Source organism: Erinaceus europaeus, chromosome 9, assembly GCF_950295315.1.
Source record: "Erinaceus europaeus chromosome 9, mEriEur2.1, whole genome shotgun sequence".
In the NCBI taxonomy this organism is placed as follows: domain Eukaryota; kingdom Metazoa; phylum Chordata; class Mammalia; order Eulipotyphla; family Erinaceidae; genus Erinaceus; species Erinaceus europaeus.
In genome coordinates this window covers 101806422-101821228 of record NC_080170.1, presented here as the reverse complement: position 1 = coordinate 101821228, position 14807 = coordinate 101806422, and the positions used below count along the sequence as shown (strand labels likewise).

Sequence of the window (14807 nt, the reverse complement as noted above, 5' to 3'; positions counted from 1 at the left end):
CGAGAGAGAGCTTGTGTGCACATGTATCAATAAATACTGCAAAATATATACCTGAAAGCAGAAATACACTAGAGTTTGCAGTGAGTACCTCCCTAACACTTCCTCTCCACTATTCCAAGCTTGGGATCCATGATTGCTCAACAAATTGTTTGGCTTCGTATGTTAACTCTCTTTTCAATCACCAGGTTCCAGATGCCACCAGAATGCTGGCCAGGCTTCCCTGGATTGAAGATCCCACCAATGTGTCCTGGAGCTCAGCTTCCCCAGAGACACACCTTACTAGGAAAAGAGAGAGGCAGACTGGGAGTATGGACCGACCAGTCAACGCCCATGTTCAGCGGGGAAGCAATTACAGAAGCCAGACCTTCTACCTTCTGCGACCCTCAATGACCCTGGGTCCATGCTCCCAGAGGGCTAAAGAATGGGAAAGCTATCATGGGAGGGGGTGGGTTATGGGGATTGGGTGGTGGGAATTGTGTGGAGTTGTACCCCTCCTACCTTATGTTTTTGTTCACTAATCCTTCCGTAAATAAAAAATTAAAAAAAAAAAGTTAAATTCCATGTATTCCAACGATCATGTTGACAATGTTAAATTTTATCCCTCAGGGAAATCTTAGACTTTGAACATATCATGTAATAAGAATCATCTGATCTTGAGTGGACAAGTACATAGAGTAGGTTGCAATAAACTCATAAGACAAAAATATATATATATATATTTTAATTAATAAATTAATTAATTTGTTTAAAAAAAAGAATTGAGAGTCCAGAAATAAGCCCCCCCCCCATTTGTTTTGTAAACATCTATTACCGGAGATGAAAAATTGTACCACATGTCAGCAGCTGCACTATAAACCACTAACCCCCCAGTCAAGTCAAATAAAAAAACAAAACCCCTACAATTCTTATACAAAAATTGGGTCAAAATGTCACTGGAATAACTGCTTTGCTCCTGATTCTAAGTTAACAGGTGCACTCTGAGGAGATCTGAATGCAGCCCGACCCCAATAGGAACATAATGGGCATTTAGAGTTGGATGCCTCTCAGTGTACTTTCCACTCATTTTTATTAAGAGGGATAAAGTGCAAGAAACTGAAGAGAGAAGGCATTAAAAATAGCCCACATTAAATACATTTTTCTTTTTAGTCTTTCCTTAAATATTGAGATAAAAAAATAGGACTGGGTTTGGTGTACTGCACTGAAGTAAAGGACTTTGGACTTTGGGTGGGTGGGGGGACTTTTAGGTCCTAGTGGAAGATGGTGGAGGAAGACCTAGGCTAGATGTGGGAATATTTTGCAGCAAACAGAAATTTTACACATGTATCAACAACTGTATTTACTGTAGACCATTAATGTTCCCAATAAAAAAAAAATAGGTTGTATAGGTGAATTCAGCTCCCCCGCTTTTTTTAAACCACAATATATTTTGCCAACTAAACAGAACTAAGAATCTAAACTGGTTTTGGTGTACTTGAATTCTTTATTTTTTCTCCCTGCCAGGACTTTTGTGCCCATGCAATTTACTACTTTGGCAGACTTTCTTTTTCTTCCTTTTTTTCTGGATAGAGGATGAAGTGCAGAGAGGAAAAATTAGAGAGAGGGGACACCACAGCACTACTCCACTGCTTGTGAAACTTCTTTAGTTTGGTGGTCAGGTAATGGCCAGAGGCTCAAGCCATGTCCTCACACTCAGCAAGGTATATTGTGCATTGGGTGAACTATCCCCACCAACTCAGATTCTTTAAGAAATTAAACAGTTACAAAAATACCCATCTTATAACTCACAATAGAGAATTATAAAGAAACACTCATCGAAAAACTGTTACATTGCAGTTTACTACTGTTATATAAGTAGCAAACCATGTATAATGCTTCCTTTCTCCCCAGCAAAGAATCTCCCGTTATTGTGATTAAAATAAGACTCTTTGGTAGATATCCACATGGCCAACAGCCAGTGAAAAAATGTTCAATGTCACTGATTAACAGAGGACTACAAATAAAAGTAACAATGAGATACCATCTCACACCTGTGAGAATGCCACACACATTAGAAAAGATAGAAATGACAAAAGTTGAACACTTTTGGAGAAATTGAACACTTCTATACTGTTGCTAGGGATGCAAATTGGTCCCATATCTGTGGAAACCAGTCTGGAGAGTGCTCAGAATATTAGAAAAGGATGACAGAGGACCTAGCGGGGGCTGTATGGTTATGTGGAGAACCGAGAAATGTTGTGCATGCACAAACTATTGTATTTACTGTCGAATGTAAAACATTAATCCTCCAATAAGGAAATTTAAAAAAAAAGTCAGGGGCTGGGCAGTAGTGAAAAAAAAAAAAAAGAATATTAGAAATGGACCTAACTATATTCTCCAGCAAATCCTGTCTTAGGGATTTATCCAAAGAACATTAAAACACCTATCTGAAGAGATCTGTGTATACGTATTTTCACAGAAGTATTTGTAATAGAACAACCCAAATATCTAATGTCTAATAAGTGGTTTAAAACGTTGTGGTATATATTTATATATGGGAATACTACTCAACTGTGAGAAATGATGATTCTTTCTTGTACTACATATTGGATGATCTTGAAGGAACCATATTATGTGAGCTCCACCAGAAAGAGAAGGAGAAATACCCATAGTCATAGGTGAAACTCAAGAAACAAAGAAAATACAACAATGAAACAGAGTAGATGTAGTCTATTGTGACAGAGCCAAAGTGTTGTTTATAGAACAATGCCAACACTAAAATCTCTATTATCATCTATTTATGGAGAAAATACCAAAAGTCAAGGATCACTGAGTCTGAGACTAGCATGAATTCTTTTAAGCTCTAATACTTACATTCATCTGTTATGTTCCTTTTATCCCTCTGCTTCTCATTTCTAGCATGCCAGGCAAATTATTCTGTGCTTCAAATCTGGTCTGAATTATGCACATTCTGGTTGTCTCTGCTTCAGACTTTACCTTCTCTAAATTTTGGTATTTATTAACAAACAGCATTTGGTATTAATGGTCCCCTAGTTTCAATGCTCCCATAGTTCTCTATCTTGTTAATAACAGTGTTATCTCTCCTGTCCACATCTGCATGTTTGCAAAAGTATTCTTTTAAAAAATATTTTATATTTACTTATTGAATAGAGACAACTAGAAGTTGAGAGAGAGAGAGAGAGAGAGAGAGAGAGAGAGACACCTGTAGCACTCCTTCACCACTTGTGAAGCTTTCCCCCTGCAGCTGGGGACTGGGCTTGAATAGGGGTCCTTGCACACTGTAACGTGTGCTCAACCAGGTGCGCCACCATCTGGCCCCAAACTATTCTCTAGAGGTATCCAGTACTGTGTATAGAAAGGCAAAGAATGAGATGCAAACCCAGCCCTCCCTTTAGACAGAGATAGATGATGTCTTTGTTGTCATTATGGTTTCTGCATAATCAAAATATAACTATGATTTTACTGTTGGCTTACCTTGTGTCTGGTTTTAGATTTTCAACTGTGGAGAAGGTTTGATTTGTAATCTGAATGTCCTTGCTCTTCTCACTGAGTGACCCATTTTCTCTGGATATAACTTCATATTCTGAAAAGTGAAAAAGTCAATAGATGCTTGTCATTATACCACAGTGGAGTCATTATAAAATGAGCCTAGTGTATGATAAAGTAATTCTCATAAATGTGATCAATTTAGAACTCAGTTCTTAATGGACTGAGCATTTTGTGCATTGGCAATCCCCAGATGCAGGTGGTCATAAGATTAAATTAATTAAAACCCCCAAACTTTTGGGAGTTGACCATTGCCTATTTCAACTTTGCCTTTACTGAAAGTGGGGAAGGTCTGGTAATTGGTGAAGATGCTCCTATAATTGCTTTTAGATACTGATCATCTTGCTCTCGTTAGTGTTGCTTGTGGGGGTTAAACCAAGATTAAACTACAGTAAAGTGTCTAATAGAATTTTCCTTTGTTTTGTTGCATAGTTATTTTAATATTGTTTATCTATTTATTATTTGACAGAGACAGAGAGAAACCTAGAGGGGAGGGGAGATAAGGAGAGAGACAGAAAGACACCTGCAGCTCTGCTTTACTACTTGTGAAGCTTCCCCCGCCCGCAGTGGGGACCAGGGGCTTGAGCCCCAGTCCTTGTGCATGGTGACAGGTGCACTCTACCAGGTGAGCCATCACCTGGCCCCATGATGTGTATTTAGTATAAAGATTGGTAACAAAGAGACTGGTTAACAGAGTCTAAGTATAATAATGGTGATTTTATTTTCACTAGTCCTACAATTACTAGAACGGATAACTAGTCATTTACTAGCTGTTATTTTATGATAAATAATCAAACTATGTTCAGTTTTATCATCACAATAAACTGATAATAATAGTAATTATGGGAGTCGGGCTGTAGCACAGCAGGTTAAGCGCAGGTGGCGCAAAGCACAAGGACCGGCATAAGGATCCTGGTTCGAACCCCGGCTCCCCACCTGCAGGGGAGTCGCTTCACAGGCGGTGAAGCAGGTCTGCAGGTGTCTATCTTTCTCTCCCCCTCTGTCTTCCCCTCCTCTCTCCGTTTCTCTCTGTCCTATCCAACAATGACGACAACAACAATAATAACTACAACAATAAAACAACAAGGGCAACAAAAGGGAATAAATAAAATAAAATATTTAAAAAAATAGTAATTATTACTGTAAGTAATAATATCCGAACTGCCCCTGTGGCTACAGACAGACTATGACCCACATAGTCAACGACTGCCACCTCTCCAGATTCAAAGGAGGTCTCGAAACTTTACATCAGGCTCAACCTGACGCTGTTGACTGGCTACGGAAGAAGGGCAAACGCTAGAAGAAGAACTGCAAGTAAGGGAATTAATATCCAAAGAGGTTTAACGAGAACTAACAGCCTGGGATTTAAATCTATGTTGACATCCTCTGGGCATATTATGCTGCTACAACTAAAGACAACTTCAAGTTGTCTTTGTACCCAGAACAAGTGGGACTCAAAATTCAATTAATCTAGGAGGTTTTTTTTTCCATAGCAACATTAATTGCTAATTTTTAAGCTGACAGTTTTTATAATCCACAAATAATGTTATAAATATCTAAATGGTCTGTGGCAGAAAGATATTTCCCCACTACTATTCTAAAAACAAACACAGTGTCTTCTGGTCTACTTGAAATGTCTAGGTTAATAAAGAGATAGGGCTAGTGGAAGAAAAAAATAGTTTTAAGTAGTAGTAGTAGTAGTAGCAGCAAGTTTTCATGTATTTGTATGTAATTTTCTTGGCCACAGAAACACCAAGGTGTATTTTCACATTACGAACATAAAATTGAATGGAGGAAGAATACAGCTTCAAGAGATCTGCTAAATTAGTGGTGTCTCTGCCAAATGCAGAGATGACTCTTTGTTATCACAAGGTACTTTTCACATTTGCTGCTCCTGAGATATGCTGCCATAGGTCACAGTTTCACCCAAGGTATCACATTCCCAAGATACAACATTATCAAATCTTCCTAGCATTGTAACAGTCCTGATGCCATGGTCTTACCAGTGACAGTGTCATTCAGTGGCTTTTCCCAGTCCAAGATAACAAAGGAGGAGCATCCTTCCACAGTGACCACAGTGAGATTGGTAGGTGGGTTCTGCGGTGGGCTTGTGATATTCCCTTCTATAGATTCCTCTTTAGGGAACAGTTTGATAGAGTCAGTGATAGAGCAGGGGCTGTCATCAGGCTTCGGAATATATCGCACATGAGAACCTGAGAGAGACGGGGAGAAAAAAGGTCTGGCACTTAGTATTTGTGTGTGTGTGAGCTTGTGAAGAAGGTAAAGGTGTAGTCATAAATATGATTTATCGGTTTGAAGACATCTGATCTCTGAAGCAGATGTTTAAAAGCAATGAGGTATGTGGATGATTCAAACCTATGGAAATCAGAACACTGCCTTTGGATAAATAATATTGCCAATGATGTATCACTCAAATAGATATAGCTAATAATATATGGAAGTAATTTAGTCTCCACACACACTTTAAGACTCTTATGGGGTACTGCAAAGAAGCTTCCCTGGGAGGGAATAATTAATTACCCTGCACTAAATCCAGTTCTGGTTCCACCTAGCCAGTCATAAGACTAGGTGCAAAGGGCTCAAACAGTTTCAAGTAATCTAATTGAACCCCTGAAAAAATTAAATATTTCAGTAACAAAACACATACAACACTCAGAAAAATGAAATTCAGAAAAAAGCGGAGGAGAAAACAAAATCATTTGAATCCAACCTAGAACTTGCAATAGATTTTAGTCACCAGGTAAGGTCAATAAAAACTGTAACAACTATCACCATAACCCACATGGTCAGACAGTTAAGACACGGACGACATAAAAGTGAATGAAAGCAGATTTCTAAAGATGAAAACTATAATCTGAAAGATTTAAGACATACTAGATAGGATAAACACAGATATGGTATTGCATAAGGGAATATTATTAAACTTGAAGATACAGCAATAAAACCTACTTAAATGGAAAATTGAGAGAAAAAAATTTAAAATAACAAAACATCAGTGATTGTATAACCCACTAGTGTTTGCATGAAAAAAAGGATCAGAAAAAAGTATTTGAGGGAATAATGGCCACAGCTTTTTAATGAGAAAGTTGCCACAAACTTTACTTTTTTGGAGCTATATATGCAATATGCTACTTCTTCTCTGTCTCCTTTGAAGAATTTTCCCTTTAAAACTGTCTCTGAAAAACTTATGTTTGGTGTAATTTCTTCATGTTTGCTCGTTTTTTTTTTTTTTTGGAATCAGTGTGTTTAGAGAATTTATCAGATTTGGGAAAATCTTGGCCAATTCTAGATTAGCTGACCAGTTGACTTGTAGATACAAGATGAAAATCCTTATTATATAAAAATAATTCTTGTTATAATAGTTATAATATGCTACTAAGGTTTTGCTGTAATCTGTTACAGATAATTGACTAATATACTGCCAAAGACAGAGTTGCAAAAATTGAGAGTTGGAGTCAATCATACGTACCTTTGAATATGGGCTTCCCAAGATGATCAGTTTCTCTTGTTGGGTTTGAGCTAAAGTTAGTCATGTTATCTGAGAATGGAAGATAAAACTTTTAGTACAAGAGAAAAAGACAACAATTATAAAAAAGTATAATATTAAATATGCCTCCTCCTTAATTGCTCACAGCTTTGATTCAATTCCTGTTTTTGTTATATATGCTATCCATGGCACAGGCCTTTAGTTGTATTTCTCTGTAGGTTGTACTCTAACAGTGAATTGAAAATTACAACCAAGTAGGTGATTTTCATAAGCAAATTAAGATTAGTAGCAATGTGTTCTGTAATAGTAACTGTGCAATATAGATATTTTTGAAATGAAATTTTGGAATTTTTTCTATGTCTGAAAAGGGAAGAACTGTGTTTTATAACAAAGTATTGAAGTATAACTTTAAGTTAAAAAAAGGGCATCTCACTAATGAAATCGAGTAAACTAGACGATTTAGAATTGAGGTCTTTTTTTCCAGCCAACTTGAAATTTCTGTGTAGCTTGTAATGCAGTATCCAAAGTTATGTCACGGACATACTAACCAAGATCTTCTCCTGAAGCAGGAGCTGTTGGTTGCTTCTTATCTGTCTCTGGTCCCTCTGAGGGGACTCCAGTTGGTCTAAACGTTGTTTTCAAGGGTGGGGAAGTTATTCGTCCTGAGGAAATGATCCCTATAAAGTAGAGCCAAAATAGTCAGTCTTTTTTTTTTTTTTTTAAATAGTCAGTCTTTACAGTAGCACTGCCAAGTCCCCCATTTATTGATTGGTTCAATAAGTACTAACCATTTTCCTTATGACTTGGTACTATATACCAGGTTTGTAAAGAAAAAAAAAAAGAGCTGGTGTCACTGATAGCAATAAATGCATGAGCCAAATATATTGAAGCATTATAATATTGTGAAAGCAATGGGTAGGGAGTCACAGCGAGGGAATGGAGAAGGACTAGTAACGTCTATGGAGAAAGGGAAGGGTGTTGGGGGCTTGGTTTAAGTATTTCTTCATAGAGGATGTACCAATAAAGAGAAGTGTTTGGTAGGTAAGTATGAGACCTTTTTTCTGGTCTAATACTGCAAGAACCAAAACAGAAGAACCGAAGAACAGTTGGTATATATAATTTGAAGGAGCGAGAGCTGAGTGGAGGGGAAGGTCGAACACTGAATGCCACTGTATACCATGGATTTGTGTATTACCTTTAGGCAGCAAGAATCAACTGAAGGATTTTTTAGGAAGAAAGAAACAAGATAAGGTGAGTAGGTAAGTGCTTAGGGTGCAAGGCTGGTGGCAGAGAGAAGAAAGGAGACTACTATGGCAGCTGTATAGGCAACAGAAGATGGGGGGGGAGAGAATTGAGGGGCAGGGGGAGGAGGCGGAGGGAGAGAAGTGAGATGGAGTGCAAAGAGGCAGAGATGGGTGATGCCAAGGATGCAAAATGGCCTTACTTGTAGAGTAAGTGTCAAGCTTGAATGAAGGAGAAAAAGATTCCTAAGGAGTTAACCTGTGATTCTCAACTTGTGGAAAGAATGGTGCTACCCTGAATTGCTATACTCAACACTGTGTCCTCTTCAAAAATGCCTCTAGGTCCCCCAAATTGGATCCATCTCAAGGTCCAGGCAAATCTAGGGGTTAGTTCACAGTGAATTTCACATTTCCCTTGGGAAAAGGGATTATTCTCAGACAATGAAAAAGAAGACATGGCCTAGTATGCAATCATTGGTGAGGAAATGAATAGACAACACCAAGGACATTTACTGGATTCCTGAATTCAGGCTGCACTTTCTGTGATGGCGATCCGTCACATGTACATGACTTCCTTTGTTTGCAGTTCCCAGTGCAGTCATTTTCTTTAAGTGAGACGCAGAAAGCAAGAGGAAGGGTGTAGGCCACCAGAGCTAATCTTGGAGCGTGGGGTGAGGGGATGTTTGATTATATCTATGGTTCCTCTTCAGGCTGGATGGGCTACCCTGGCAATGCACTTAATGCCACGAAAGAACAAGGATTTTATGTGACAGAAATCAAGGCCATGGAACTGAATCTGAAGACCAGTGTCTCACAGAGGAGCTTTCTATGGGAGACACTCATGTCATTTTCTACATCTGCTGGGGTTCATGTCATAGCTCCTAAAGTCATAATTAATGAGCAAACCTTGTTTCTTCACTGGGGCCATGACTATACGTGAATCAGGAAAGCACCAGAATTATAGTTAAAGGGTCTGATTTTTCTTAAATGATGGGGAAATGGCCTATGCCTGTGCCACACCATCAAATCTTTATCACCATACCCTCTCCCCTCCATCATTTGAGAAGAGTAATAGCCACTGCCTTTCATGTAAACCTTCAACATTTTCATCTTGTACATCTTTAACATCTCACCCTTGCTCCACCTACAAAATATTTAGGAAACAGAGATGGGGAGAGGGAGGGAACAGGGAAACACAGTGTGATTTGCTCTCAGGTCAAGAGTCTTAAAGAGAAATTAGACAAAGCTCTGCTCTGAACTGGTGAGTTTTCAGTCAGCCACTCAGCTTCCAGAATTAGGTATGAGAATTCAGAAAAAAATGTACCAACGACTCTGTCCATCCTAGAGCTCATGGTCCAGCAGGGCAAGAATCATGTAAATGAACAAGTATAAAATATTCTTCTCTCTGTTCTAACAGAGGTATGTATCAATGACAAACAGAACAGAGTAGCAATGCTAAGACTACCTGGAGGTAAGGAGGTTTCTTCAAGGAAAGGATGAAGTGTGAATGCCCTAGTGTCTGGGAGGAGACACTCTATGCTTAGGTGTAAAGGTAAGAGGAAGCTTGACTTGTAAACTATATTCCTGCCTTTTTGCACACGGCAGACATGCTCTATCACCCTGAATCTTAGTCCACAATCTTCCTGCTGACACCATAATAATAGTTAGCAAGAAGTTTGTTGTATAATAAAGCTTTCAGTGAGAGCCATAGGATGCCTAGAAGTTTATTTTAGAACTTAGAACGGTAAGTGGATGAGATAGCACAACATTTTTCATTACTCCTGGTGGACTGTAGATGTGCAATATTTCATCAAAACTTTTGGGAGAAAACATTCATCAGGACTCTACCTTCTACCCATAGGGTCCAACTCAGCTTCTGTCTGGGCTCCAAGGACACAACCAATAAGAATCCAATTGGTCCAGATGCACAAGACGTTTTCTTTCATTCCAGCCATCCAGGATGGAAGGGTTTAAAGCTGTGATTTACATTGCCCATTCTTCAGGGTCAATGTAGGTATGCACCACAGATACTAAAGACTTGCTTACTACCTGAGTTCGCACACAAAAATGGGCTTGTGGTCTTACTAAATCTGAAATTATGGATGAACAAGAAGATATACAGATCACATACCTGCACTTCCTGGCTTTCCAGTGACATTATTTGGTGGTAAAGGTTTTCTTCGAGGGGGTGTAGGTCTAGGTAGCAAGGGTGGACGACGAGTTCCTAGGATTGTGGTTAAAAGATATTGTTACAGATAAAGGTGTCCTAAGGATGGACTACTCAAAAATAACATTCTCAGTTAATATTTGAAATGTAGCAGGAGGATGGCAGAGAATGAATTCTACAGAAAAGTGACTTGGCAATATATTCTAGTATTCTAAATTCAATATTGATGATGTTCTCAGGTATAATAACGAACTACATTAACAACATGGAAAAATATTCTATGTTTACAGACAAGAGTTTAATCTGTCTTCTGAAAACTATATGGATGTATAGAACTTACCATCTTTAGTTTTCCACTGAGACTTAAGAGTAGATTCCAATCTCGAATTGTCTTTTACTGAGACTCCAAGTTCTTACACCCTTTTATCTTTAAATTGCTAAAGCATATGATTTATCCTTTAGTGGGTGCTCTATTCTGTTCCCAACTCTTCTGTATAATTAGAATGAGACACTTTCAGGATTTCTCAAGTAGTTACAAAAAAGTAACCCTGATAGCAGAAGTAATAAGCTGATGTCTTTGCAAAGTAGCTACTAAGCATGGCTGTGCACTGTACGAGGGCACCTGGCCAGAGGGGTCTACACAGAAGCGAAAAGTTATCATCTGCTCTACTTACCCACCCATGAACCCTGAGCAAGAACAGAGGAAGAACACAGTTTTTTAAATGGTTTGCCATGAGGATGGCGGGACAGAGACATCTTTTTTTATAATGTGCACAAAGGTGTTTACTTTGCATGAAACCTGGTAAGATTGGAGGCTCAGGAGCACTCCACACTGATGCAATTTTTAAAAAATCATTATCATCATTATTATCTTTTACCATGGCACTACTCAACGCTGGCTTATGGGGATTGAAATTTGGGTCCTTGGGTGCCTCAGGCATGAAAGGCTGTTTGCATAACCATGATGACTATCTCAATCTTTCAATTTTTTTTTTTTAAATATTTACTTGTTGGATGGAGACAGAGACAGTGAGAAATTGATAGGGTAGGAGGAGATAGTGTTTTCTACCAGATGTGCCACTGCTGGGCCCCTCAAATCTTTTAAGTCTTGCTCTATAGCTTAAAAAACTCTCTCTCTTTACACAATATATATTGATTTAAAAATCTTCAAGTAATGTGCACAATAAGGAAAATGCCCAGTTAGTATCCCCTGGGACATACTCTAGGATAAAAGAGTATGACAGAGTGAGTGGTGATAAACTGTGTATGTATACAAACATTAATATAATAGAGGTTTCCCATCTTTTTTTAAAAAAGTACATAGCCTGGGGAGATAGCATGTGGTTATGCAGAAAAGCCTTCAGGCATGTGGCAACAAAAGCTGGCCGGCCTCAAATTAGAGCTCACATCAGAAATAACAACACAGAATTCTTGCTCACTGAGATGCATTCCGAATCACCAGCTTCATAATTTTGGTCTGTTCCATAGAACATAGCCTTAAATCAGGAATGTACGTTGTTTCAGAAAAAAGGATATTATAATAAACTGTACAAGAGATAAGCTTGAATGGGATGAAAGCTAGAATCCACAGTGACTTCTACATGTAACCACTGTGGCGCCACAGAACATTATACAAATTAAGCATTAAATAGGTGCTCCATGAAAGTTGTTGCTCATTTTTAATTTGGTTACAGAGCACATTTTATTTCCCCAAAGCAAAGATGTTTGTTCTAGCAATATCCATGCAGTAAGTAATGCTTAGGGGTAGGGAGAGGCTATGAATGTTGCTTCCCCTCCCCCCACCTGTGACAAATGATTTTGCACTTACTGCCCAAGTTTCAGAGTAAAATTGAGTTAGGGACTAAGTATTTTATTCTTTACCTGGTTTTTTTGTGGAGTGGACAATGTCCACTGACACATTTCTCCCAGCACCCGATGGCTTTGGTGGCTGCTTGATTCCTATGAACAAAGATAATGAAAGGGAGTAAACACATAGGAAAAAATATGCTCAATTGTTCTTCATGGAAACTTCAGAGTTATTAGTAGTGACACTTCTTTGCAGACTGGGGACATCATTGCCTTTAAGCTCTGAAATTGTAATGAACTTTTCATGTATTCACAAAAGGAAAAAAAAAACACCCCACATTCAAATCCCTACATTCATAGGCTGTGATGTTTTCTCTGAAGAGTTAGCATTTGACTTTGGATTGTTCTCTCATTTTTCCATGATGGCTACCTTGCATTGCGCCTCCCTGGGTGGTATTGCTTTGTCAGGAGGATTTCATCTGTGGTGACTGGCCATTTATCCCCAAGCTTCATGGGTACATTTTGTGGTTAAGGAAAAAAAAAAAATCCTGAGTTTCTCCACCCAGACAAAAATCCCTTAGAATTCTAGTATGTTTGGTGTCTACTTAATGAATTGACTTTGAAAACATTCCTGGAGAGGCCTTAGCTGACTGGCTGGTTAGGTACCAAATCAAATCCTTACTTCAACATTTGTAAATGAATACATTAGATCTCAAAATAGACCTAGCACTCCATACTACAGTTTAAAAGAAATTGACTTGAAAATTGCTTTATGTGATAGTTCATCTAAGACTCTCAAACACATTGTGCTTATTACTCAGCCACTGAATTAACTCACACTTGGATTTTGGACTTGGTAGCTAGCCTATGGGTAGAGGGAACCAATTTAGTTTTTTTCCCTATTTTTAAATTATTCTTTAAAAATTATCAAATCATCTTCCCTAGTGTAGTTCACAGAAAGAATCTAAACAGACATTTTTAGAACCTAAATAGTAAATATAACTTTAGACATTATGGGTCATCCTAAAAGAAAAAAAAAGAAAGAACTTTGCTTACTAAAAATCAGATCTTTTTTCCAAATTAGTTTATAAAATTAATTACAATTAATTTTTATCAACAGAGCACCAATTAGCATTACAATTAACCCAATAACTATAACACAACTTTATGAAAACTGGTGTTACAATCCTATACTTTTTGATACTTGAATAGGAGATAATATTGGGTTGTTGAATAAGTCATGCACACTTTTGTATAGTAAAACATAAAAAACTACATACAACTTTTTTGATAACCCAATATATATGAAGTTGTGAATGTTTGCAATGAGTCACAAATTAAATGTTGCTTATTTGTGGTAAGAAAAATGTGTGTATGACTCTTCTGCGGATAATCCTACAGACATGGGGCAAACAGATGGCCCACTGGTCTTCCTGTGCCCCACTGTCAGTGGTGATGGGGCCAGGGAATAAATTCTGTGCATAGCACCAGGGAATGAAAAATACTTCCACTTGTGCCCTTGGGATAGCCTGACTTGGTGAGATTTCATTTACCACTGTTTTTCTAGTGGTATTATATACATTAGAAGGATAGCAGATTGTGTGTGCCCTCAATAAAATCTTCATGATCTTCTCCCAAATCTTCCTAAACTTAAAGAAAACCAAAATGTTTTGATTTGATATAAGTATTTTACATATTCACTAAATGATTTTGGTCATTACAACTTTTGTATGGGAGATATTACCCTGACCCCACAGTTATGAAAAGTAAGCAATTTGCCCAAAGACTCATAGCTGAGCAGCGTTGGGATCTAGACCCACATAAGCCTGGCTTCGAAGTTTAGATCCCCAGCAGCACATGTGCCAGTGATGTCTGGTTCTTTCTCTCTCCTCCTACCTTTCTCATAAATAAATAAAATCTTTTAAAAAAACCAAAAAACAAAGTTTAGTTCTTAAGCACTAAGTGGCATAACACAGAGCCATTATGTTCTTCCCTTGCCTTTTAATTTCTTTTCCTATTCTTCATGATTCTAAGTTACTAGAGCTATAAACCATATGCTCCATCTTTTGGGTAATCTGAGGTACTATGACTTTGTGAGATCCTAAATAGTCATGACTGCAAAGTATGGAATTTACATGATGCCATTGGCGTATGGGACACAGAGAGTAATATCAGACCCATCATGGACATGCAGATCCACTAAACTACAAGTTGATCAGTTATAGCCTTGGGGGAGAAACCAAAATTCTGTAGGGTTACTTTTAGGGTAAGATCAAAGATACAGCCTCAAATAATTACTTTGATTTCTTATTTAATTAGAGGATAAAGAAACAGAAACGAGCCAATTTTTGTCATTTTCCACCTACAGGTGGAGATAAAAAGAAGAATACTACTACTATGATTCTTAGTTTAATTGAATAATTTAAGATTGGCTTATTATATTACTTCAGGGACACATATATATATTATTCACAACTCTACAGGTGTATGACTTACTAACACCGATTATTAAAGTTCTAGTGTCTTCTCCCCTCGCTCTATC

General features: G+C 38.0%; 1 protein-coding gene across 20 annotated transcripts in view; it reads right to left on the bottom strand.

The window, feature by feature from the left end:
• The window catches only part of ABI3BP (ABI family member 3 binding protein), a 234530-nt gene that overhangs the window by 21687 nt on the left and 198036 nt on the right, over window positions 1–14807 (bottom strand). For 19 of the 20 annotated variants that reach the window (XM_060198449.1, XM_060198451.1, XM_060198456.1 and 16 more), the window contains 6 exons: window positions 12341–12418; window positions 10424–10516; window positions 7600–7728; window positions 7034–7102; window positions 5547–5756; window positions 3472–3580 (listed from right to left, as the gene is read on the bottom strand). In XM_060198449.1, coding sequence (XP_060054432.1) covers window positions 3472–3580; window positions 5547–5756; window positions 7034–7102; window positions 7600–7728; window positions 10424–10516; window positions 12341–12418 — 688 coding nt within the window. The remainder of the gene's footprint in view (window positions 1–3471; window positions 3581–5546; window positions 5757–7033; window positions 7103–7599; window positions 7729–10423; window positions 10517–12340; window positions 12419–14807) is intronic. The other variant, XM_060198467.1, reaches the window with a different exon arrangement.